This window comes from Balaenoptera borealis, assembly GCF_965194805.1.
Source record: "Balaenoptera borealis genome assembly, chromosome: 11".
Lineage (NCBI taxonomy): Eukaryota > Metazoa > Chordata > Mammalia > Artiodactyla > Balaenopteridae > Balaenoptera > Balaenoptera borealis.
Genome location: NC_138868.1, coordinates 67,172,729 through 67,200,210, shown reverse-complemented (window position 1 = coordinate 67,200,210; position 27,482 = coordinate 67,172,729). Strand labels below are relative to the sequence as shown.

The 27,482-nt window shown below is 36.4% G+C and overlaps 1 protein-coding gene across 2 annotated transcripts in view; it reads right to left on the bottom strand.

The window, feature by feature from the left end:
• Positions 1-27,482, bottom strand: part of TYR (tyrosinase) — a 115,164-nt gene that overhangs the window by 49,036 nt on the left and 38,646 nt on the right. For both annotated transcript variants that reach the window (XM_082340472.1, XM_082340473.1), the window contains exon 3: positions 862-1,009. In XM_082340472.1, the coding sequence (XP_082196598.1) occupies positions 862-1,009 (148 nt within the window). The remainder of the gene's footprint in view (positions 1-861; positions 1,010-27,482) is intronic.

Below are 27,482 nucleotides of genomic sequence, written 5' to 3'. Positions count from 1 at the left end.
AGCTTCTTTAAAGTTCATGGGATGGCACTAAAGGTCAAAAAAATGCCAAAAATTCACAAAGACAATATGATATAAAAATGACTCAGTAAACAGAGTTCAGTCTATCTGCTCTGGTAAGATGTTTTCCCCCACAATCTTCCTCCCTCCCTGATGTATAGTTTTGGTGGTTTTGATGTTATATTGTTATCATAATTTTGGTGCTTATATACTTTCTTAAAAACTAGTTTCTAAATAAAACTTGACTTGAGATATTATTTAATTCTTATAATATTAGAGTTGCCAAGAAGGCAATAAAAACCTGCCTAATAATCTTCCAGGCTAATAGTCACTTAGTTATTTGATATTATGTCCATGTTCCTGAAACATGAGTGAGGTGGAGATAGTGATAACTTCTTCAGCCACTCATCCATTGATGGACACTTATGTTGTTTCCATATCTTGGTTATTGTAGATAATGCTGCTATGAAAATGGGGGTGTCCTTTTCAAGTTAGCGGTTTTGTTTCCTTTGGATATATTCCCAGAACTGGAATTGCCAGATCATTTGGCAGTTTTATTTTTAATTTTTTGAGAATCCTCCATGTTGTTTTCCACAGTGGCTATACCAGTTTACAATTTCACCAATAGCACACAAGGTTTCCCTTTTCTGCACATCCAGGATAGCATTTATCTCTTGTCTTTTTGATGATGGCCATTCTAACAAGCATGAGGTACTATCTCATTTTGGTTTTAATTTGTGTTTCCCTAATGACTAGTGATGGTGTGCATATCTTTATGTGCCTGTTGGCTTTTTGTATATCTTCTTGCCATCCACTACATTTAAAACCAATAAGCACATAATTTATGAAGAAGTGCCAACCAACCTGTCAACAAATGCATGATGAAGAAGGAAAATGGGATCGTTGGCAGATCCTGGTACTTGGGACATCGTTCCATTCATGTAGATGTGCAAGGCATTGTGCATACTGCTTTGTGAGGCATCTGCTATCCCAGTAAGCGGACTAGCAAATCCTGTTGGCAAAAAGAAAATTGGAAAAAAAAATTAGTTTGTCTTAATGATTGAAAATCTAAATGATTTTCTCATTTGGTTTACAACTACAATTGAAAACCTGATTCAAAGTAATAACATCAACCATAAAATTCATTCTGTATTGGGATTCTGTACATTCTAGATGCCCAGTGAGTATTTAATAAATCTTTGTAGAGTTGAATGGTGTCGATCTGGTCACAACGGATTGATTAACCAATGGAATAGGCTGAACCAGTCTGTGTTCCATTCTGTTGCTTCTGCCTATTATTACTCCTTTAGATCCTGAAAAGTAGTAAAACCTTTTTATAATAATCGGCACAGTCACTCTCACTTCAGTCTGTAACAGCACGTAGAAACAGATCTTTCCAGCCTTTATGTGTCCCCTTGCTTTCCAGTTCTGGTGGTTACTTTTAATTTTTGTTTCTGGTTCCAGAGAAAACATGAAATTTGTGACGTTTGACATTACAATTCATCTTCAACTGTCTAGAAGACATCAGGTAATGTGTTTTATTTTGCAAAATATTTATTTCAGTTAAGCAGGACTCCATTAAATGGCTCCATTCATTGTAAAAGGAATAGTAATTATAATAAGAATTATTATTTTCTGAATGTTAATTGAGCTATTGCTTTTTGTGACATAAGTCCTTCAGCCTTTATAGCAACTCTGTTGATTAGAAATTATCCCTATTGAAAAAAAGAGAAAACCGAGGCTCAGGCAAGTTCTGAGTTTCCCAAGCCTACACAGGTCGTGGTTGAGTTGGGATTTTAACCCATATCAATTAGACTTCAACATCTGAGCTCTTGATATTTTGTGTTCTTTCCCACATACTCCCAGGGAAGAGGTAGAGTATGATATCATTTCAGAGTCCATTCAGGGAAAACACAAAACATAAGTAGAACTCAGATTCAGAGCCAGACAAAGAAGTAGGAGTAACAGAGTTAAACTGTAAGTAGGAGCCAAGTTGAGGGACTATGGCCAAGGACATGCTGAATTTCAAAATCCAGAAATATAAGAAAACAGAAACTGTAAGATTATAACTTTTTTAAAAAAGGTAGGATAGAAACAGTGCAGGCATTAGGGCTTGGGCAGAGGAAATCTAGCTTCATTTCATACAATTAGGATTATTTTGTTGTCAACTTCATTTTTAAAGTGCAGCTCTTCACTTTTGCATTTGAAGCTTTGTGCTCTCCCACCATTGTGGCTCATAGTATTTCTGCCGCCTCAGCTGATGATTTTTTTTCCCTCCTTTTGAACTTTGTGTACTCATTCTCTGAAACCATACCAAGCCCCATTCCCTCTGGAACCATAGCCCAAGAACATACACTTATCTCCCCTCTGAAATCTCTTGTCTATGAAAACTTTTATGATCGTATATACATGGCACTTACTATGTGCAGGAATTTTTCTAAAAACTTAACATGATTAATTTCATGTAATCTTCACAATGATTCTACAGCTTATCTTCATAATTTCCATTATACAGATTTGGATAAAGCAGTTTAGAGAGCTTAAGTAACTTGTCTAAGATTAAAACGATTAAGATTAAAAATAAGAGAAGGCTGGAACACCAGTGTGTTTTATTCCAGAGCTTAAGCTCTTGAATGAAATGGTATACTGTCTTTCTTATTAGCAATAAGTCATATCATGGAGGGAAAAGATCTGTAGAACAATGGTCTTTAAGCTTTTATCTTTGAGTAGCACCAAATGAAAGTTTTAAAACCAAGTTTTCTGTATGCTCTCACATATTTTTAAGTAGATTCTAAGTTGCTTTAATCATAATTGTATATAGTTTCAGAGAATAAAATTTCAGGGATAGATGTTGCAAATAGTATAAATTTTAAAGTAAAAATTTATTATCACTTTATAAAAATGTATGCACATTAAATGATCTGATATTTATCAACATCCATATCAAAAGTACCTAAACAAACTCTTCTATTATAGTCTAAAATGTTATAGGATTTCCTTTTTCGCTTGATCTCATGTTTTTATTCTATTTTCTTACAAAATTATACCTAAATGTTATATGTTATTCTTGAAATGTTTTTTTAAAAAACTCATCAGCCTATCATACTTTTCTACAACAAAATAGGTATAAAAATTAAAATTACTTTTTAAAAATTTCATGAGACCATTAATATAATCTGGATTGTTATCATTATGTTTTTTAGTAATACACAATTTATTAGAATGACATAAACATTAAATATTTTACAAAATAAGCTATTAAATATAAAAAGTAAAATTTTATTGAAAATGTATTTCTTAATAATATTTGTGAAAGATTGTTAATTAAAATTTATTGTATGTATCCATGGATGAATATTACTCATTGATAGAAAAGATAAGGCTCAGCATATTTTCTATTCTAAATTTTAAAAAGTAATTCACAGTCCTGAGAAACTTTATTCTCATAAAAAACTAGATGGTAATGAAAAGATTTTTGTAGGAATTTCACTTAATTACTTGAACTCCTTTTTTAGTTATATATGCCAAAAATGACATAACTGATTCAGTATCAAAATAATCTGATCCGTCAGTGACAACACAATCAAGAATTCTTTGATGAAAGCAATCTTATAATTTATGGATCTATTTACAAAGGACCCCAATTTCAAGACATTTGCTACCTAGTCATTAAAGTCATTCACTTCAGCGACAATGGCACCAATATTTTGAGTTCTCCACTGCTTTGGTACCTTGTAAGTTTTTACCCCTTCTGTGAGTGCATAGTGATGAGAATGGATCCAATTTAGGTGAGAGGTATGACTTTCTTCTGAAAAGTCGAAGGGAGATTGTGAAAGGGGAGGTGGTAAAGAAGAACATTCAGGAGGCTTCTCATTCAGATTCATTTTAGAAAACAATAGATGGGAGGAAGATCTGGAAATAAATTTCTTTAAAACTCTCTGTGCCATGTACACTTTAGAGAGTCTTAGCGAACCTATAGTAATGTCTATCCCAATTTGAAGATACTGCTGAATAGAAATGATTTTTAGAGCTAAGCAACCTGGGTTTAACCTGGGTTTAAATTCTGTGTTACTCAGTGAAAGTACCTTTGTCAAGTTATATTTTGTGAGCCTCAGTTTCTTCATTGGTAAGAGAGGGAATAATTAATGCCCATCTCTCGTATTCTGATGAGGACTTTTTTGATAACAGGTGTGATGCATCTAGTATAGAATCTGGCACAAAATGAGGGCTTCCTGAGTAATCGCTATCATTTCTCTAAGCTTGTTGCATTTGATAAATGGGTGCCTATCATGAGAGCTGCTAGCCAAGAAGATGGGACACTCCAACTGCAGAAAAGCCTCTTTTGCCACAAATCTCCACCACCAGGGTCCATCCTAGTACCAGACACTTCTCTCCTCTTGAACTCCATTTCTCTGCAGAAACCTGCCTGCTGCTTGCCCTCAGCCAACAATAGATGCTTCGGGGTGATTCTGGAAACTAGAATTGCTATTCTAAGAGTGTTTTCAGCAGGGCTAGTGTTTCTTTACTCACTTCTTTTGCTAACTTTCCAGATGTTGCACCTAGGAAAGTCCCCAATGTTATTATGAAGGATATGTGAATAAGAAGCACATGGGGGAGAGACCTTCAGGATGGCAGAGGAGTGAGACGTGGAGATCGCCTTCCTGCCCACAGATACATCAGAAATACATCTACATGTGAAACAACACCTATAGAACACCTACTGAACTCTGGCAGAAGATCTCAGACTTCCCAAAAGGCAAGAAACTCCCCACATACCTGGGTAGGGCAAAAGAAAAAAGAAAAAACAGAGACAAAAGAATAGGGATGGGACCTGCACCAGTGGGAGGGAGCTGTGAAGGAGGAAAGGTTTCCACACACTAGAAGCCCCTTTGCGGGCAGAGACTGCAGGTGGCAGAGGGGGGAAGCTTTGGAGTCATGGAGGAGAGCGCAGCAACAGGGGTGCAGAGGGCAAAGTGGAGAGGTTCCTGCACGAGGATTGGTGCTGACCTGCACTCACCAGCCCGAGAGGCTTGTCTGCTCACTTGCTGGGGTGAGTCTGGGCTGGGAGCTGAGGCTCTGGCTTCGGAGGTCAGATCCAAGGGAGAGGACTGGGGTTGGCTGCGTGAACACAGCCTGAAGGGGGCTAGTGTGCCACAGCTATCCGGGAGGGAGTCTGGGAAAAAGTCTGGAGCTGCCAAAGAGGCAAGAGACCATCGTTTTAGGGTGTGTGAGGAGAGGGGATTAAGAGTGCCGCCTAAATGAGCTCCAGAGATGGGCGTGAGCCGCGGCTATGAGCGCGGACCCCAGAGACGGGCATGAGACGCTAAGGCTGCTGCCACCACCACCAAGAAGCCTGTGTGCAAGCACAAGTCACTCTCCACAATGCCCCTCACGGGAGCCAGTGCAGCCCGCCACTGCCAGGGTCCCATGATCCAGGGATAACTTTCCCAGGATAACACACAGCACGCCTCAGGCAGGTGCAACGTCACGCCGGCCTCTGCAGCTGCAGGCTCGCCCCGCATCCGTAACCCTCCATCCCCCTGGCCTGAGTGAGCCAGAGCCCCCAAATCAGCTGTTCCTTTAACCCTGTCATGTCTGAGAGAAGAACAGACACCCTCAGGTGACCTACACACAGAGGCGGGTCCAAATCCAAAGCTGAACCCCAGGAGCTGTGCGAACAAAGAAGAGAAAGGGAAATTTCTCCCAGCAGCCTCAGAACAGTGGATTAAATCTCCACAATCAACTTGATGTACTCTGCATATGTGGAATACCTGAATAGAAAATGAATCATCCCAAAATTGAGGCGGTGGACTTTGGGAGCAACAATATATACTTTTTTTTCCCTTTTTCTCTTGTTGTGAGTGTGTATGTGTATGCTTTTGTCTGTATAGCTTTGGTTTTACCATTTTTCCTATGGTTCTGTCTGTCCATTTTCTTTTTTGTTTTTTTAGGTATCATTTTTAGTGCTTATTATCATTCATGGATTTGTGTTTTGGTTTGGTTGTTCTCTTCTTTCCTTCCTTCTTTCTTTTTTTCCTCTTTTTTAATTACTTTTTAATTTTTTAAAAATAATTCTTATTCTTCTTCTTATTTTTTTTTTAGAGAGAGTATCTGATGTGGACCATTTCTAAATTTATTTATTTATTTATTTATGGCTGTGTTGGGTCTTCATTTCTGTGCAAGGGCTTTCTCTAGTTGTGGCAAGCAGGGGCCACTCTTCATCGCGGTGTGCGGGCCTCTCACTATCACAGCCTCTCTTGTTGCGGAGCACAGGCTCCAGACGCGCAGGCTCAGTAATTGTGGCTCGCGGGCCCAGCTGCTCTGCAGCATGGGGGATCCTCCCAGACCAGGGCTCGAACCCGTGTCCCCTGCATTGGCAGGCAGATTCTCAACCACTGCGCCACCAGGGAAGCCCCCAATAATTAATTTTTATTTTAATAACTTTATTTTATTTTATTTTATTTTTGTCTTTCTTTCATTTTTCTCCCTTTTCTTCTGAGCCGTGTGGCTGACAGGGCCTTGGTGCTTCAGCTGGGTGTTAGGCCTGTGCCTCTGAGGTGGAAGAGCTGAGTAGGACATTGGTCAACCAGAGACCTCCCAACTCCACGTAATATTAAACAGCGAAAGCTCTCCCAGAGATCTCCATCTCAACACTAAGACCCAGCTCCACTCAATGACAAACAAGCTACAGTGCTGGACACCCTATGCCAAACAACTAGCAAGACAGGAACACAACCACACCTATTAGCAGAGAGGCTGCCTAAAATCATAATAAGGTCACAGACACCCCAAAACACACCACCGGACATGTTCCTGCCCACCAGAAAGACAAGATCCAGCCTCATCCTCCAGAACACAGGCACTAGTCCCCTCCACCAGGAAGCCTACACAACCCACTGAACAAACCTTAGCCACTGGAGGCAGACACCAAAAACAAAGGGAGCTACAAACCTGCAGCCTGTGAAAAAGAGAACCCAAATACAGTAAGTTAAGCAAAATGAGAAGACAGAGAAATACACAGCAGATGAAAGAGCAAGGTAAAAACCCACCAGACCAAACAAATGAAGAGGAAATAGGCAGTCTACCTGAAAAAGAATTCAGAGTAATGATAGTAAAGATGATCTAAAATCTTGAAAATAGAATGGAGAAAATACAAGAAACGTTTAATAAGGACCTAGAAGAACTAAAGAGCAAACAAACAATGATGACGAACACAATAAATGAAATTAAAAATTCTCTAGAAGGAAACAATAGCAGAATAACTGAGACAGAAGAACGGATAAGTGACCTGGAAGATAAATTAGTGGAAATAACTACTGCAGAGCAGAATAAAGAAAAAAGAATGAAATGAATTGAGGACAGTCTCAGAGACCTCAGGGACAACATTAAATGCACCAACATTCAAATTATTAGGGTCCCAGAAGTAGAAGAGAAAAAGAAAGGGAGACAGAGAAAATATTTGAAGAGATTATAGTTGAAAACTTCCCTAATATGGGAAAGGAAATAGTTAATCAAGTCCAGGAAGTGCAGAGAGTCCCATACAGGGTAAACTAAAGGAGAAACACACCAAAACACATATTAATCAAGCTATCAGAAATTAAATACAAAGAAAAAATACTAAAAGGAGTAAAGGAGAAACAACAAATAACATACAAGGGAATCCCCATTAGGTTAACAGCTGATCTTTCAGCAGAAACTCTGCAAGTCAGAAGGCAGTGGCAGCACATATTTAAAGTGGTGAAAGGGAAAAACCTACAACCAAGATTCCACTACCCAGCAAGGGTCTCATTCAGATTGGACGGAGAAATTAAAATCTTTACAGACAAGCAAAAGCTAAGAGAATTCAGCACCACCAAACCAGCTTTACAACACATGCTAAAGGAATTTCTCTAGGCAGGAAACACAAGAGAAGGAAAAGACCTACAGTAACAAACGTAAAACAATAAAAAAAATGGTAATAGGAACACACATATTGATAATTACCTTAAATGTAAATGGATTAAATGCTCCAACCAAAAGACATAGACTGGCTGAATGGTTACAAAAACAAGAGCCGTATATATGCTGTATACAAGAGACCCACTTCAGACCTAAGGACACATACAGACTGAAAGTGAGGGGATGGAAAAAGATATTCCATGCAAATAGAAATCAAAAGAAAGCTGGAGTAGCAATTATCAGGCAAAATAGACTTCAAAATAAATACTACAACAAGAGACACATAAGGACACTACATAATGATCAAGGGAGCAATCCAAGAAGAACATATAACAATTGTATATATTTATGCTCCCAACATAGGGACACCTCAATACATAAGGTAAATGCTAACAACCATAAAAGGGGAAATCGACAGTAACACAATCATAGCAGGGGACTTTAACACCCCACTTTCACCAATGGACAGACCAACCAAATTGAAAATAAATAAGGAAACACAAGCTTTAGATGATACATTAAACAAGATGGACTTAATTGATATTTATAGGACATTCCACCCAAAAACAACAGAATACACATTTTTCTCAAGTGCTCTTGGAACATTCTCCAGGATAGATCGTATCTTGGGTAACAAAACAAGCCTTGGTAAATTTAAGAAAATTGAAATCGTATCAAGTATCTTTCCTGACCAAGTATCTTTCCTGATCAATTACAGGAAAAAATCTGTAAAAAATACAAATACATGGAGGCTAAACAATACACTACTTAATAACCAAGAGATCACTGAAGAAATCAAAGAGCTAATCAAAAAATACCTAGAAACAAATGACAATGAAAACACAACGACCCAAAACCTATGGAAAGCAGCAAAAGTGGTTCTAAGAGGGAAGTTTTTAGCAATACAAGCCTACCTCAAGAAACAAGAAACATCTCAAATAAACAACCTAAACTTACACCTAAAGCAATTAGAGAAAGAAGAACAAAAATACCCCAAAGTTAGCAGAAGGAAAGAAATCATAATGATTAGATCAGAAATAAATGAAAAAGAAATGAAGGAAACAATAGCAAAGATCAGTAAAACTAAAAGCTGGTTCTTTGAGAAGATAAACAAAATTGATAAACCATTATCCAGACTCATAAAGAAAAAAAGGGAGAAGATTCAAATCAATAGAATTAGAAACGAAAAACGAGAAGTAACAATTGACACTGCAGAAATACAAAGGATCATGAGAGATTACAAGCAACTATATGCCAATAAAATGGACAACCTGGAAGAAATGGACAAATTTTTAGAAAAGCACAACCTTCTAAGACCGAACCAGGAAGAAAGAGAAAATATAAGCAGAGCAATCACAAGCCCTGAAATTAAGACTGTGATTAAAAATCTTCCAACAAACAAAAGCCCAGAACCAGATGGCTTCACAGGTGAATTCTTTCAAACATTTAGAGAAGAGCTAACACCTATCCTTCTCAAAATCATCCAAAATATAGCAGATGGAGGAACACTCCCAAACTCATTCTGCGAGGCCATCACACTGATACCAAAACCAGACAAAGGTGTCACAAAGAAAGAAAACTACAGGCCAATATCACTGATGAACATAGATGCAAAAATCCTCAACAAAATACTAGCAAACAGAATCCAGCAGCACATTAAAAGGATCGTACACCCTGGTCAAGTGGGGTTTTTCCCAGGAATGCAAGGATTCTTCAATATATGCAAATCAATCAATGTGATACACCATATTAACAAACTGAAGGATTAAAAACCATATGATCATCTCAATACATGCAGAAAAACCTTTCGACAAAATTCAACATCCATTTATGACAAAAAAAAAAACCCTCCAGAAAGTAGGCATAGAGGGAACTTACCTCAACATAAAAAAGGCCATGTATGACAAACCCACAGCCAACATCATTTTCAGTGGTGGAAAACTGAAATCATTTCCACTAAGATCAGGACAAGGCAAGGTTGCCCACTCTCACCACTATTATTTAACATAGTTTTGGAAATTTTAGCCACAGCAATCAGAGAAAAAAAAAAAAATAAAAGGAATCCAAATCAGAAAAGAAGATGTAAAGCTGTCACTGTTTGCAGATGACATGATACTATATACAGAGAATCCTAAAGACGCTACCAGAAAACTACTAGAGCTAATCAATGAATTTGGTAAAGTAGCAAGATACAAAATTAATGCACAGAAATCTCTTGCATTCCTCTACACTAATGATGAAAAATCTGAAAGAGAAATTAAGGAAACACTCCCATTTACCATTGCAACACAAAGAATAAAATACCTAGGAATAAACCTACCTAAGGAGACAAAAGACCTGTATGCAGAAAACTGTAAGGTACTAATGAAAGAAATTAAAGATGATAGGAACAGATGGAGAGATATACCATGTTCCTGGATTGGAAGAATCAACATTGTGAAAATGACTATACTACCCAAAGCAATCTACAGGTTCATTGCAATCCCTATCAAACTACCACTGGCATTTTTCACAGAACTAGAACAAAAAATTTCACACTTTGTATGGAAACACAAAAGACCCCGAATAGGCAAAGCAACCTTGAGAAAAAACGGAGCTGGAGGAATCAGGCTCCTGGACTTCAGACTATATACTACAAAGCTACAGGAATCAAGACAGTATGGTACTGGCACAGAAACAGAAATATAGATCAATGGAACAGGATAGAAAGCCCAGAGATAAACCCACATACATATGGTCACCTTATTTTTGATAAAGGAGGCAAGAATATACAGTGGAGAAAAGACAGCCTCTTCAATAAGTGGTGCTGGGAAAACTGGAGAGCTACATGTAAAATAATGAAATTAGAACACTGCCTAACACTATAAACAAAAATAAACTCAAAATGGATTGGAGACCTAAATGTAAGGCCAGACACTATAAAACTCTTAGTGGAAAACATAGGCAGAACACTCTATGACATAAATCACAGCAAGATCCTTTTTGACCCATCTCTTAGAGAAATGGAAGTAAAAACAAATGGGACCTAATGAAACTTAAAAGCTTTTGCACAGCAAAGGAAACCATAAACAAGACAAAAAGACAACCCTCAGAATGGGAGGAAATATTTGCAAATGAAGCAACTGACAAAGGATTAATCTCCAAAATATACAAGCAGCTCATGCAGCTCAATATAAAAATAACAAACAACCCAATCCCCAAATTGGCAGAATACCTAAATAGACATTTCTCCAAAGAAGATATACAGACTGCCAACAAACACATGAAAGGATGCTCAACATCATTAATCATTAGAGAAATGCAAATCAAAACCACAATGAGGTATCACCTCACACCAGTCAGAATGGTCAGCATCAAAAAATCTACACACAATAAATGCTGGAGAGGGTATGGAGAAAAGGGAACCCTCTTGCACTGTTGGTGAGAATGTAAATTGATATAGCCACTATGGAGAACAGTATGGAGGTTCCTCAAAAAACTAAAAATAGAGCTACCATACGACCCAGCAATCCCACTACTCGACATATACCCTGAGAAAACCACAATTCGAGAAGAGTCATGTACCACAATGTTCATTGCAACTCCATTTACAATAGCCAGGACATGGAAGCAACCTAAGTGTCCATCAACAGATGAATGGATAAAGAAGATGTGGCACATATATACAATGGAATGTTACTCAGCCATAAAAAGAAACGAAACTGAGTTATTTGTAGTGAGGTGGATGGACCTAGAGTCTGTCATACAGAGTGAAGTAATTCAGAAAGAGAAAAACAAATACTGTATGCAAAAACATATATATGGAATCTAAGAAAAAAAAAAAAAAAGGTCATGAAGAACCTAGGGGTAATACAGGAATAAAGACACAGACCTACTAGAGAATGGACTTGAGGATATGGTGAGGGGGAAGGGTAAGCTGTGACAAAGTGAGAGAGTGGCATGGACATATATACACTACCAAACATAAAATAGATAGCTTGTGGGAAGCAGCCGCATAGCACAGGGAGATCAGCTCGGTGCTTTGTGACCACCTAGAGGGGTGGTATAGGGAGGGTAGGAGGGAGGGAGACGCAAGAGGGAAGAGATATGGGAACATATGTATATGTATAACTGATTCACTTTGTTATAAAGCAGAAACTAACACACCATTGTAAAGCAATTATACTCCAATAAAGATGTTAAATAAATAAATAAATAAATAACAAATACCATATGCTGACAGACATATATGGAATCTTTTAAAAAAATTTGGTTATGAAGAACCGAGGGGCAGGACAGGAATAAAGAGGCAGATGTAGAGAATGGACTTGAGGACATGGGGAGGGGGAAGGGTAGGCTGGGATAAAGTGAGAGAGTGGCATTGACATATATACACTACCAAATGTAAAATAGCTAGCTAGTGGGAAGCAGCCGCATAGCACAGGGAGATCAGCTCGGTGCTTTGCGACCACCTAGAGGGTGGGATAGGGAGGGAGACGCAAAAGGGAGGAGATATGCGGATATATGTATATGTATAGCTGATTCACTTTGTTATAAAGCAGAAACTAGCATACCATTGTAAAGCAATTATACTCCAATAAAGATGTTAAAAAAAAAATAGCGCATGGGGTTTGTCAGAACACATTGTGTTATGTGCTCAGGAATAGTTCAAAGGTACACGTTGGACAAATAGCCGACCTCTTTGTGATGTACCAGATTGTTAATATAGACAATCTGATTATATTAACAATTTTTAATGAACTATGTATATCTTGTCTCTTAAAATAGACTGGAAATGCCTCAGAAGCAGAGACCAAAGACTTTGCTTTGATTTTCCACAGTCAAAAACAGAGCCTTGCATATCTTTGTATTTAAAAGAAAAGTAAATATAAAATACTTCTCGATGTGCTATGTATATAAAAATATATATATATATATATATATATATATATATATATATATATATATATACACACACACATACAATGGAATACTATCCAGCCATAAAAAGAAATCGAAATTTTGCCATTTGCAGCAACATGGATGTACTTGGAGGGCATAATGCTAAGTGAAATAAGTCACACAGAGAAAGCCAAATACTGTATGATATCACTTATATGTGGAATCTGAAAAAAAATACAAGCTAGTGAATATAACAAGGAAGAAGCAGACACAGATATAGAGGACAAACTAGCGGTTACCAGTGGGGAGAGGGGAGGAGGGAGGGCCAACATAGGGGTAGTGGAATAAGTGGTACAAACTATTAGGTATAAAATAAGCTACAAGGATATATTTTACAACATGGGGAATAAAGCCAATATTTTATAATAACTATAAATGGAGGATAACCTTTAAAAGTTGTGAATCACTATATTGTACACTTGTAACTTATATAATATGGTACAGAAAATATACTTCAATTTTTAAAAAAGGATTGAAAAAAATACTTCTCAATCCTTCACTAATACCATGCTATAAAGATTGCGAGTAGGAAAGATAGCATTTCTTTCCATAAAATCTACAAGGGACCTTTAAAGAGCTCTACTCTGCTGCTTGTTAAGTGACAAAATAAAGAAAATGTCATGGATGTGAATAATGTAAAAATGTGAATAAATTATTTTCTATTTTACTTCTTGACACAATTCATTTTTTGGCTGGTAAATCACCTTGAAAAAATAGAAATGACTACACCAACATCAGTAGTTTCTCTTGCTGAGATTTTATTCCCTTTTGGAAGCACAAGTCAAAAAGGAAATTCTAGGCACAAATAATAATAATTTCTACATCAAACTTTTCAAATGTCTTTCATGTACATGATCTCATTTGAATCCCAGGGCTACTTGTGATATGAATATTATCATTGTCCTAATTTTACAGTGAGAAGACTTAAGTATATAGAAGTTAAAAAACACACTTAAATTCAAGCTAGAAACTGAGGCAATCAAGGAATTGACCATGGCTCTGATCGATTTCAAATCCCATACTCTTTTCTGTACACTAGAGTGGGGTAGTGTTTATACTGACTTGCTGACACATCTTGGAAACCTCCTTTTATTATGCACTATGAAATGAATTTAGTGACTTGCTATTTTCATCCATTGAATATCAGCAAGGCGCAGAATGCATTATTGGGTCTCTCTTGTCCAAGGATTCCCCACAGATGGAAAGTCTAATAAGCCAGCAGGGACCTTGTTAGCAGTCACAGATGCCAAAATGGCTCAGAGTTCTTTGTGAAGGGCAGTGACAGTTGCCCAAATTACACTGTGTTATGCCTTCAAGACTGTGTGCTACATTCCTATGGGAAATTAATAAACATAGTTTCAGGCTGATGATAAAAATAGGAAACTTCAACTTGTCCCTCCATTTCTTTTTCTCTTTCATTTCTTACCAATAGCACTCTGGAGACTTTTTGTATTTGTTTGTTTGTTTGTTTTTAATATTGATGCCTATCTCTGACCCCTGGAGATCCAGATTTAATTGGTACAGAGTGGGGCTCAGACACTTGGAATTTTAAAAACACCTGAGGTGATTCTAATGTGTAACCAGGGTTGAAATTCACTGATGTAGGCAAAACTGCTCTCTATCTCTAAACTTGAACTTGCACTTTAAAAATTTTACCTCTGAATATATTATTTCCTTCACCTGAAATGTTCTCTCCTATATTCTGACAGTCTAAAAATGTTTCTTTCTTTAAAATTCCACATCATGAACCTCTGCCTTGAAATATTTTCCTATTGATAACTGCTCCAACGTGTATCCTTGAAAATGATGTTTAAAAACATTGAGCAACTACTACATGGCAGGCACTGGGTAGGCATTTTCACATATATCATCTTTTTAAATTCAGAATACTCCTTTCTAGGAAACTGGGCTATATAGTTGTTGCACTTTATCATGCCTGTTGGAGTTTGAAATGTGAAAAAGTACATGGTTAAATCTTCAGAACAGAGTACATTTAATTTATTTGATTTAATTTTAAGTGCAATTCTAACTTATTTTAACATTTCATAGAGTTTCAGGAACATAACTGGAGAAAAGAAACCTAAAAGAAGATAGAAAAATGTACATTGATGCATCTAAAGATTGAAGAGAAGGGACTGTTAGGCCCCCTGGCTATATTCCCTCTAATTCACTATCCTAATGTGCAACTTTATTCTGGAACTATGAAGTGCATATCCTCACAAGGTTACACACAATGATTTTATTGTATTTAATGGCTGAGTACTTTTTAAAAGCTTGTAATTTAAGCTACTTGCAGCAGAAATATAATATTGCAGATCAAAAAAGATCCTTGGATCTAAGCAAGTCCCTAGGTGTAATGGAAGCCTTAACTTTCACTCCACCTTCAAGGTCTCTCAAATAAAGTGCTAGCTCTACAGCCATAGATGTAATTAATTAGCATTTATGTTTATTAGAGAATACTTTTAATTTGACTCAGGAAATTCCTTCAACTACTGGGAACAAAGCAATGAAGCAAATACTGTGGTGGGTGATCATTTCTTATCATATAATTATTAGATGCATATAATCACAAATGCTCCACAAGTTACATGGTTTTCAAAAGTGTGGTCCCAGAGCCTGTAAATTTGTTAGAAATGCAAATACTCTAGCCCTACCAAAAACTACTGAATCAGAAAGTCACTGAGATTCATCATTTCTGTTAACAAGTCTTCCACGTGATTCTAACGCACACTAAAGTTTGCATTAGAGAATCACTGCTCTATTTTCATTGTTTGCCCAAAGACAATGGTGAATTAGTCAAAATTATAGTCATCTCCATAAACTCAATGAAAAAGAACAGAATTATTTCATGTGTTATCACTTGAAATTGTTTATTATTTTAAACATCAGACTAATTTCTCCTCTTGGTAACATCAATGTTTGTGTTTGTGTTTGTGTGTATAAAGAACATGATGTGTAATTACATGCTAAATACACAGTATATACATGATTTACACCATCCAGTGATTTTTTTCAACATTTCTTAAATCTTATTTCCAGTTTATAAACACATCTGTAAAGTGATCTTACACATTCAGAATAATGGTCCATTCTTCATTTAAAATTTGTTTTAAGGTAAAACTTTATAATGGCTTTCTATATTCTAAGATTAGATTTGTGCATTTGGGAAGAGTCAGGAGTCAAAGCAGAGTCATTTAGTTCACTAAATTGCACAGACTGAACCAAGCAAAGATCTTTAAAGACAAAGTGTTATTCAAGCTATATTCTCTTCCCTGCTCTTACTTATGACTGAATTGATAGTACTTGCTACAGTTGGTATATTTCACTAGGTGTGCTAAATCTTTGATAATATATTAATATTAATGCTAACTATTTTTGAAGCAAAAGTAGGGTCACCAACCATCTTAGTCCCTGTTTGCCCCAGACTGTTCTGATTTTAGCACTGAAAGCCATGGGTCCTAGGTAGAGCCAGCTTCATAAGCATGCAACTGAGTGTTCCCCACCCAGACCTGCCCATACGTGGTTTAGTGCTTTGCTGTTGCTATCTTGAAATTTTTAATAATTTTTGAACAAGCTGTTTCATGTTTCCATTTTGTGCTAGACGCTGAAAATTATATAGTTCATCCTAGTTCTGGGAAACTCCATAGTCCTGGGAAAACAAGGATGGTTAGTCACCCTGCAAAAATTCTATATAACATCCCTTCATTGGCTTGATTTGATAGGGCATTTCTATCATACACAAGTCTATTAAATCATTTAAATGTGTCCTACAAGCTCATTCATGTCTTTGCTTTTTAATTAGACAAGATCATTTAATGATATTTTCATATGCAAGTCACAGATTGTCTCTATATCCATAATTTTCCATAATGAATATTATAACATATTTGCATTACACGTTATATTTCACAAAGCACTTTCTGGCACATTTTTTCATCTGACATTCCCAGTAGTGTACTAACAAAATATTAGCCAGACCTCAGAGGGAAAATGGGGTTGGTAGTGGAGAAAATGTTGATTTGTGGCATCTGTCAATTTCCATAGTGTAAATATTCCCATGATTATTAATTTCAAAGTGCCAACTTGTTGTCATTGAGTAAAGGGTTGGGAAAAGACACTGTCAACTCTCAGAGCAGATATGAGTCAGCACACCTTTGGATGTTCCTCACATAAAGGAGATAGAGTAAATATCAACATGCTTATACTACAAATAAAGATACTGAAATTGGGAATCTAGATGACATTAAAAGTCACATGTCTTCTGAGTGGCTAATTCCAAAACTGTATCAATCATCTCATTCCAAATCCCATGTTTTTCCCCTTTTGCCATTCTGTTTTTCTTATCTCTCATGTCTATAAATTTGTATATAGTGGTTATTGCTGTGAATGTATAAGAGCACACATATGCATGGATTTAAAAAATTAACATCAAATAAAGTTAGCTACAGGGAAGCATAATTAATAAAGATTCTACTTATATTAAATTAAGGGTAATTATTTTTTAAATGCTTTGATTAAAATCACTTGAAAATATGTTTGAATTGTTCACAGGTGTGTTTGCATTCATCAACCTTCAATTTCAAATATGGTATTCCCTATGCTAACAGATTACAAAGCTTCAACTTCACAGTTTAATTATAAATGGAAATATGATTCATACATTTTCTTATTTCTCTTTGTTACAACTTAATTATCACTTGGCAACAAAGATTACTGCTATTACTACACTCTCAACTCCTGAGTAGTAGGCATTAGGCTGTTTTATTACATCCTTACAGAACTTAATCCTCATAGTAACTCTGTAAAGAGGATACAATTAAAGCAATTTTCAGCTGGTGAAACTAATGCTCAGAAAGGCTAGGCAGTTTATCCAAGGTCATTCAACTGGTAGGTGGTGAAGCCAAGATTTGGGCTAATTATCTACCAATTTCTGCTCTCAATCATTCTGTTACACTCTCTTAGCTGGTGTAGAGCTATTAATTGTACTAAAATATAAAATCATTAAGATGACAACAGATCTTCTTTTTAACTACAACAACACCCTTGTTTCCCTTAATTGTTTTTATGAAAAGAGATGAAAAACTACTGAGGCATCTTATCCAGCCCAGCTTTCTATAATATACTCTTTCAGGGTAGAGAAGGCCCTTAATATTATGGAGGTTCTCACTCTCCATCTTCTTTTGGATGAGTACCTTATAAGCTTCCTATCACAGGACTTCAAATGCATGAAGTCAGCAGGATCAATCAGATTCCTGTCATAAAACACAGAGAAGGTTGAAATTCTTTGGTAATGCCACCAATATATAAGGCCAGAGGTTTACCCAATGTTTGTCTCTGTCAAATTCCCTTACTGAATGTCAAAAGTTTGTAGAATATAGATATAATTGCATCTCAAAGTTTACTTTTATGAGTCTTCTAAGTAGAAAGTACTATCCTTTTGTTACACTTTGGATATCAGCTCAATTTAGGACTAATGCTTCTCTGAAATATTTTTATCCACTGGAGGTCTCAAATACGGTCTACTCCATTGTTTAGAATTTGGTTTCTATATGGAGCTAGAAAATTAGACTACACATTGATATGCAAGACAGTGACTTTATTATTTAATGAAAATTTTCCATTACAAAGACTGTTCTAAGTCATTTACAGATATCTGTAAAGATCATGTAATCTTTATAACAACACATGAGGTAGGTATTTTGATTACACTCACTTTGTAAATGAAGGATTTCAAGATAGGTTAAAGTGACCAAAAGTCATCCAGTTAGTAAGTGATAGTATCAGGATTTTAACCCAGGTAATCTGACTGTTAACCACTACTCTCTGTTTCCTCTGAAACTTTCTCTATTTGGAAGACCTGAGGACATGACAGACCCTGGTGATCTAATTTTTCTACCTATTAGCTGTGTGACCTTGTCAAGTTATTTAAATTCTCTGAATCTCAGTTCCTTCATCCATGGGTATAAGAATAAATATGTTATAAGATATTTGAGAGGAGTAATTTTTTTTAACATCCTTATTGGAGTATAATTGCTTTACAATGGTGTGTTAGTTTCTGCTTTATAGCAAAGTGAATCAGCTATACATATACATGTATCCCCATATCTCCTCCCTCTTGCTTCTCCTTCCTACCCTCCTTATCCCACCCATCTAGGCGGTTGCAAAGCACTGAGTTGATCTCCCTGTGCTATGCAGCTGCTTCCCACTAGCTAGCTATTTCACATTTGGTAATGTATATATGTCAATGCCACTCTCTCACTTTGTCCCAGCTTACCCTTCCTCCTCCCCGTGTCCTCAAGTCCATTTTCTACATCTGTGTCTTTATTTGTGTCCTGCCCCTAGGTTCTTCACAACCTTTTTTTTTTTTTTTTTTAGATTCCATACATATGTGTTAGCATACGGTATTTGTTTTTCTCTTTCTGACTTACTTCACTCTGTATGACAGACTCTAACTCCATCCACCTCACTACAAATACCTCCATTTCATTTCTTTTTATGGCTGAGTAATATTCCATTGTATATATGTGCCACATCTTCTTTATCCATTCATCTGTCGATGGACACTTAGGTTGCTTCCATGTCCTGGCTATTGTAAACAGAGCTACAATGAACATTGTGGTACATGACTGTTTTTGAATGGTGGTTTTCTCAGGGAATATGCCCAGGAGTGGGATTGCTGGGTCGTATGGTAGTTCTCTTTTTAGTTTCTTAAGGAACCTCCATACTGTTCTGCATACTGGCTGTATCAATTTACATCCCTACCAACAATGCAAGAGGGTTCCCTTTTCTCCATACCCTCTCCATCATTTATTGTTTGTAGATTTTTTGATGATGGCCATTCTGACCGGTGTGAGGTGATACCACATTGTGGTTTTGATTTGCATTTCCCTAATGATTACTGATGTTGCGCATCCTTTCATGTGTTTGTTGGCAGTCTGTATATCTTCTTTGGAGAAATGTCTATTTAGGTCTTCTGCCCATTTTTGGATTGGTATATATGACAAACCCACAGCCAACATCGTGCTCAATGGTGAAAAACTGAAACCATTTCCTCTAAGAGCAGGAACAAGACAAGGTTGCCCACTCACACCACTATTATTCAACATAGTTTTGGAAGTTTTAGCCACAGCAATCAGAGAAGAAAAAGAAATAAAAGAATTCAAATTGGAAAAGAAGAAACAAAACTGTCACTGTTTGCAGGTGACGTGATACTATACATAAAGAATCCTGAAGATGCCACCAGAAAACTACTAGAGCTAATCAATGAATTTGGTAAAGTAGCAGTATACAAAATTAATGCACAGAAATCTCTTGCATTCCTATGCACTAACAATGAAAAATCTGAAAGAGAAATTAAGGAAACGCTCCCATTTACCATTGCAACAAAAAGAATAAAATACCTAGGGATAAACCTACCTAAGGAGACAAAAGACTTGTATGCAGAAAACTATAAGACACTGATGAAAGAAATTAAAGACAATACAAACAGATGGAGAAATATACCATGTCCTTGGATTGGAAGAATCAACATTGTGAAATGACTCTACTACCCAAAGCAATCTACAGATTCAATGCAATCCCTATCAATCTACCAATGGCATTTTTCACAGAACTAGAAAAAATTTCACAATTTGTTTGGAAACACAAAAGACCCCAAATAGCCAAAGCAATCCTGAGAAAGAAAAACGGAGCTGGAGGAATCAGGTTCCCTGACATCAGACTATACTACAAAGTTACAGGAATCAAGACAGTGTTGTACTGGTACAAAAACAGAAATATAGATCAATGGAACAGGATAGAATGCCCAGAGATAAACCCACGCACATATGGTCACCTTATTTTTGATAAAGGAGGCAAGAATATACAATGGAGAAAAGACAGCCTCTTCAATAACTGGTGCTGGGAAAACTGGACAGCTACATGTAAAAGAATGAAATTAGAACACTCCCAACACCATACACAAAAATAAACTCAAAATGGATTAAAGACCTAAATGTAAGGCCAGACACTATCAAACTCTGAGAGTAAAACATAGGCAGAACACTCTATGACATAAATCACAGCAAGATCCTTTTTGACCCACCTCCTAGAGAAATGGAAATAAAAACAAAAATAAACAAATGGGACTTAATGAAACATAAAAGCTTTTGCACAGCAAAGGAAACCATAAACAAGATGAAAAGACAACCCACAGAATGGGAGAAAATATTTGCTAAGAAGCAACTGACAAAGGCTTAATCTCCAAAATATACAAGCAGCTCATGCAGCTCAATATCAAAGAGAGGAGTAATTAAGATAACGGATGTGGCAAGTTTTTAGGAACTGAAAAAGTAGGGCTATTGAGGTCAGCAGTTGTTTTTAATTACAGGGACTCTCTGGGAATTTGCAAGACTATTTTATTAGGAAATTGGAAAGAATTTGTGCTTTTCCCCTTTTTCTTCTTTTGACTTTGCCTGACCTTTTCCAACTCATTCTTGCGGATATCAGATCTGCAGAGTTTCTCTGACAATAAACACTCGGTTAGGTCCCTCTATTTAATAACACTTATAATTCCCTCTTTTTAATCATTTATTTCCTTTAGATATTAATTACTTGTTCATGGTCCAGTTCTCAATTAGACTGTAAATTCCAAGAGAGAAAGATCTGCATTATATTCACTAGTTATTCCTAGTATATTGCAAAGTGCCTGCACACAGTAGATGCTTTATAACAGTTTGTTCAATAAATAATTATGGAATATTTATTTCTCTTTCTAAGACATGTAACTCCAGTTGCTAGCATAATTTTAAAATCAATTAAGCTAAAATTTTTTGGAACATGCCCTTAATGTTCCAAGGTTTATGACTGAGTAAAATGGATCATGGCCCTGAATCTGGTTCTTATGCTTTTATTTAATAGGTGATTCTCTCAATATTCTCCTGATGGAGTAATTAATTACATATAGAGAAAGCCCTGAACAGCTTGTATGAAAAATAGTTATGGTGTTGCTCAGCATAAAGGAGATGATAATAGATGTTAGGAGAGAAGAGATAGGCAATTCTTCATTCAAACAAAGCATGTTAATGGAAATAATTATTCACCCATAAATCAAGGAATATATTTTGGGAGGTGTCATTGGAAAGAAAAATATGGAATGGCTAAGGAAAACAGAATTTCTTTGCTTTTTCATACTTGGTGGAAAATGAGATAAACAGAGAAAATATTATAGGAAAGAAAACAATGGCAAGTGAGAGAAAATCAATAATTTTTCTTAGCCAAGAATAGAGGCTTCAATGTAAGTGAAGCATCCTAGCCGAAAACTAAAGCTCCCAGCAATCACTGGATCCTAGAGGGGAAAAAAAATTGAAAAGGCTCAAACAGAAAGACCTAACACACTTCCATTTAATATGTTCACAAAACCCATTTCCTCAAACTCCTTTATGCATAACCAAACTCATATTTAGATGTGGCCCTGTTAACGAATCGTAGACAGTGGAATGTGGGCAGAGGTAGATGGACCACCTCCAGGCTTGATCTGTATATTCCTCCTGTAGGACCCTCCAAACACTCTCTTCCCTTGTCTCCCAGAAGACGCAGAAGATCCATCAGAGAGCTGGGGGACAGTGGAGTCACTAAAAATACCATGTGAGAGGCCACTCACCAACCATTAACATCCAAACTGGACTGGGTGTGAGCAAGAAATCAACAAATTTTTATTAGGTTAGGCCACTAGATTTGGGGGTTTGCTTATTACAGCGTCTGTACCTTGTCAGTATGGACTACTATAAAAAAGTACCATAGATTGAGTGGCTTATAAACAACAGAAATCTATTTCTCACAGTTCTGGAGGCTGGAAGTCTGAGAAAAGGGTGCTAACATGGTCAGATTCCAGTGAGGGTCCTCTTACAGGTTGCAAACTGCTGAATTCTGGTTGTATCCTCACATGGTAGAGATCAGAGAAGGGGAGCAAGCTCTGTTGTGACTCTTATAATAGCACTAGTCCAATTCATGAGGGCTCCACCCTCGTGACCTCATCTAATCCTACCATCACACTGGGGAAGAGGTAGGTTTCAACATATGAATTTGGAGGGAACACAAACATTTAGTCTATAACATCCTAGCATGTTACTCTGATACATTCTAATTTCTTGTTATAAAAAAAGTACTCATAAGTTTAATAACTTGAGAGGTCTGGAGTAAAAGAATATTTTGACACTTCATTTACCACTATAGAATTAATGTTATTTTATATGAAACGTAGTAGACATAATACTGTGGTAAAAGTATATGATTTTAATTTTACGCATTTCAATGAACACTAGGAAAAGGGATTGTGACAGAAACTGCTACTTTTTTCACCAATGCTAATTCTCCTCTTTTTCCGAACAATGAATATACTAAATGTAGGGCACATGGCCACTAGATGGAGACCACAATTTCCAGTTTCCCTTTAGAGCTAAATGTAGCCATGTCTGTGTGACCATAGGGATAAAATAGAATTGATGAGAGACACTTCCAACTTAGGTCTTTAAAGAGAAATGAGCATGTACTCTTTTCTCCATTTTGTGTTCTTCCTACTGATTAGGATGAAGACATTAGAATGAAAATCTAGAGATGGAAGTTGGGAGTTGAGGACCATAGAATTGTACCACCAGTTCTGGGTCATCTACCTCTTCATTGTTTCCTGAGAGCAAAATAAATATCTACTTTTTTAAAGCCACATTATTTGGGTTTTCTTTCTTACAATATTTTAACAGAAGGAGAAATAGACTAATTCAACAATGTCCTGCGAAACAAATGGCATATGGAATCTCGGAAGGAATACTTAGAACCACAGTTTCTTTTGGTGTATATACAAGTGATGCTTCTTATCCTGATTAATTACCATATTTCAAGTATTTATTACAACTGATCCCTTTATTAATACACTCTCTTCTACTTACTAAGCACTAAAGTTATAATTCCAAGTTCGCAAGCTTTCAAAGCTTTTATTGTCAAGTCACCTACTGTGAGGTCACTGTCACAAGATTCTGAACTTACTCTAGGATGAAAGAGAAAAATAAATACAGTTTGGGGTAAAATTAGTGACAAAAGATAACAAAATTCTAATACTTTGAATAAATCCTAAGAAGTACTTTCTTCATTGTAATATAACAGCAGTTTCCCACTTTCAACAAACATTATCTTATTTGATACTCACATGAACACTAAGAGATAGTACAGAAATATTATCTCCATTTTATAGATGAAAACGATGTGCTATGTGAGGTTAAATGACATACACAGGGTCTCGAGTCATGAGTTCAAGAGAGCAGAGAGCGTGTAATAGGGGCAGGGTGGCCGCCTGTGAGGTAGCTACCTTGGCTTGTAAAATCTCCCGGACAGCAGTGCCCTCAGCGACAGCTGGTGAGCAGCCCCGATGGGGAGCAGCGGCCTGTGGGCTACTGTGAGGAGAGATGGGCTACTGTGTGGAGAGATGACAATGGCGGAGGTGACCTCAGGCCTCGCCCCACACCAGCTGTCCAGCAGGTGCGACATGAGCCTGGTCTGACATCCAAGGGATGCTCTGTGAGCCCCTTCTCTGGCTGTTAACATTTAAGAGCATGACACTTTTAGATAAAAATTTGCAGAACAGACAATAATATTTGTTTTGTTGGAGGTTTACAGGAACATCATAACCTGACCGTGACCTGACCTACGTGGACAGCTGCAAGAATAAAGGATCCAACACCAAGAAGTTTGCAACAACTAACCATGGCCCTCCCTCACCTTGCCTTTAAAAGGGCTTTCCTGAAAGCCTTTGGGGAGTTCGGGGTTATTTTAAGCCATGAGCCACCCATCTCCTGCAATAAACCTCTCTCTGCTCCAAAGTCCGACGTTTCGGTATCGTTTGGCTTCACTGTGCATCGGGCACATGGACTTGGCAGTTGGTAACAGTCGCTCTTCAAGGATCTAAGTATCCTTATTATATTTCTAAGCATTTCCTGATGATATTATGAGCTCAGAATTTGGTATTGATTTTGGATTCCAGCTTTTATGATCTATGTTTGGATTTCAGCTCTTATGATCTATGTGCTGTAAGCAGATGAATTTGCCTTTTGACATATTTTTTTCATCTATAAAATGGGGGTAATTAATAGAACTCACCACTTAGGGTAAGGTTGATACAAGGTAGATAAATTGGATACTGAAATAACTAACATTTAGTAACCTCTCAATAAATGTTAGCTATTAGGTTTTTTTAAGTTTTAATTTTTAAGAGAGAATAGATTTATAGTACAGTAAAAAACACACCCCTAGGGAGTACCATTTACATTATATTTTATGATAATTTCATTCCCTAGAGCACAATACAATAAAATTTCGATGGTGTCCCTAGAGTTGTACAATGCAGTAAACTTAATGAATTTTTTTTAACAATGGAATGGCTTTCATCTTGAGGAAAGTGGTATCTCAACACATACTCAAGCTTCTATTTCACATGTATTCCCTTGGATCCAGCTAAAGCTGTAACAGAAATTTCTACTGAAACTGATACCTACATAAATAAAGAATCACTTTGATCCTCCTAAATTTAACTGTAAAGAAGGAAAGGATAATTATTCATAGTCTCTGGCATGAAATTGATTGGCTCAAAAAAGATGGAGACTAGAGTTAACCGTTGGTATTTGCAACTGTGATCTTTTAAGAGCAGATTTTCCTAAGTAAGTTTCTTGAGATTTATAAATCAAAAGTTTATTTTATTTTTTAAAATTCATTGAGGTAACATTGGTTTATAATGTTATATGTTTCATATGTACAACATTATATTCAACTTCTGTAGACACTATAGCAAACGTTTAGTACCATCCATCACCATAAGTTGACCCCATTTACCCATTCTGCCCTCTTCCAACCCCTTTCCTTCTGGTAACCAATACTCTGTTCTCTCTATCTACCTGTTTGTTTTCCTTTGGTTTTGTGTGTTCATTTATTTTGTTTTTTGTTTGTTATTTTTTAGTATAAAATCATGGAGTATTTGTCTTTCTCTGTCTGACTTATTTCATTTAGCATAATATCCTCAAGGTCCATCCATGTTTTTGTAGATGGCAAAATTTTATATTTTTTATGGCTGAGTAGTATACCATTTTGTGTGTGTGTGTGTCTGTGTGTGTGTGTTTATCTCATCTTTATTCCTCAACCACTGATGGACACTTAGGTTGTTTCCATACCTTGTAAATAATGCTACAAGGAACATATGAACATAGGGGTGCATATATCTTTCCAAATTAGTGTTTTCATATTTCTTCAGATAAATACTCAGAAATGGAATAGCTGGTTCATACAGTAGTTCTATTCTTAATTTTTGAGGAATCTCCATACTGTTTTCCATAGTGGCTGCACCAATTTACATTCCCACCAGCAGTTGTAGAGGGTTCTCTTTTCTCCCCATCTTCTCCAACGCTTTTAATTTCTTGCTTTTTTGATAACAGCCATTATAACAAGTGTGAGGTGATATCTCACTGTGGTTTTGATTTGTATTTTACTAATAATTACTGATGTTGAACATCTTTTCATGTGGTGTAGATCATCTTTGAAAAAGTGTCTATTCAGCTCCTCTGTCCATTTTAAAATTAGGTTATCTGTTTTTTGTTGTTTTTTAGTTGTATGAGTTTTTGTATATTTTGCACATTAACCCCTTATCAGATATATGATTTGCAAATATCTTCTCCCATTCAGTAGGTTGTCTTTTCATTTTGTTGACTGTTTATTTTTTTGCTGTGCAGAAGCTTTTTAGCTGGAGATAGTCTCATTTTTTATTTTTGCTTTTGTTTCCTTTAACTGAAGCAACATATCCAGAAAGATCTTGCTAAGACTGATGTGAAAAAGCAGAGAGGAATAAGGAAAAGTATATCTAATCTACTTTCCCAGAAGTGGAAAACTGTGTACATTTATTAGTATATTGACTATGATTCTTTTGCTTTTTGGACATCTAAAACATCCATCGTTTTCACACAAATATTGCTTCTAAGATTCCCACATAGAGTGATTAGTGCTGGGCGTTATAACAGATGCAGGATTGGAAGTGTATCAGAGATCTAAGTTCTGCTCTGGCAATCTAAGGAAGCCAGAATGGTACACAAAAACATAATATTTCTGCTGCATTTTGAAGTGTGATGGTTACTTAAAGAAAAAGCACTTGTGTTTGTGTTGAGAGCTGAAATAACCATACTTTTCATGGAATGCCATTTTTACCTGAATGCACAATTGAGAGGTAAAATACTGTAATTCAGATTTAAGCATTTGGCAGACAATTTCTTGAAAGTAACTATGTCACTTAAAATAAAACAACTGATGATATTTTCGCCTATAGAAAATTTGAGCTTTTAAGCCAAAATTAGAATTCTGGAAAATTTTATTCAATCACTGTAAGTTTGCCAGATTCTCAGTATTTAAAGACATTTCTGATGAGACTGTTGGTGATATTAATAAATGTGACTTTTTAATATTGTATAATGAGATATTACAACATTTGAAGGATCTGCATATCTCAGTGAACCAGTATTTTGTAAATGATCCATGCTTGATATTACAAACTAATTATAGGAAAAAAATTTATTCATAATGTAGATAGATCAATGAAATTT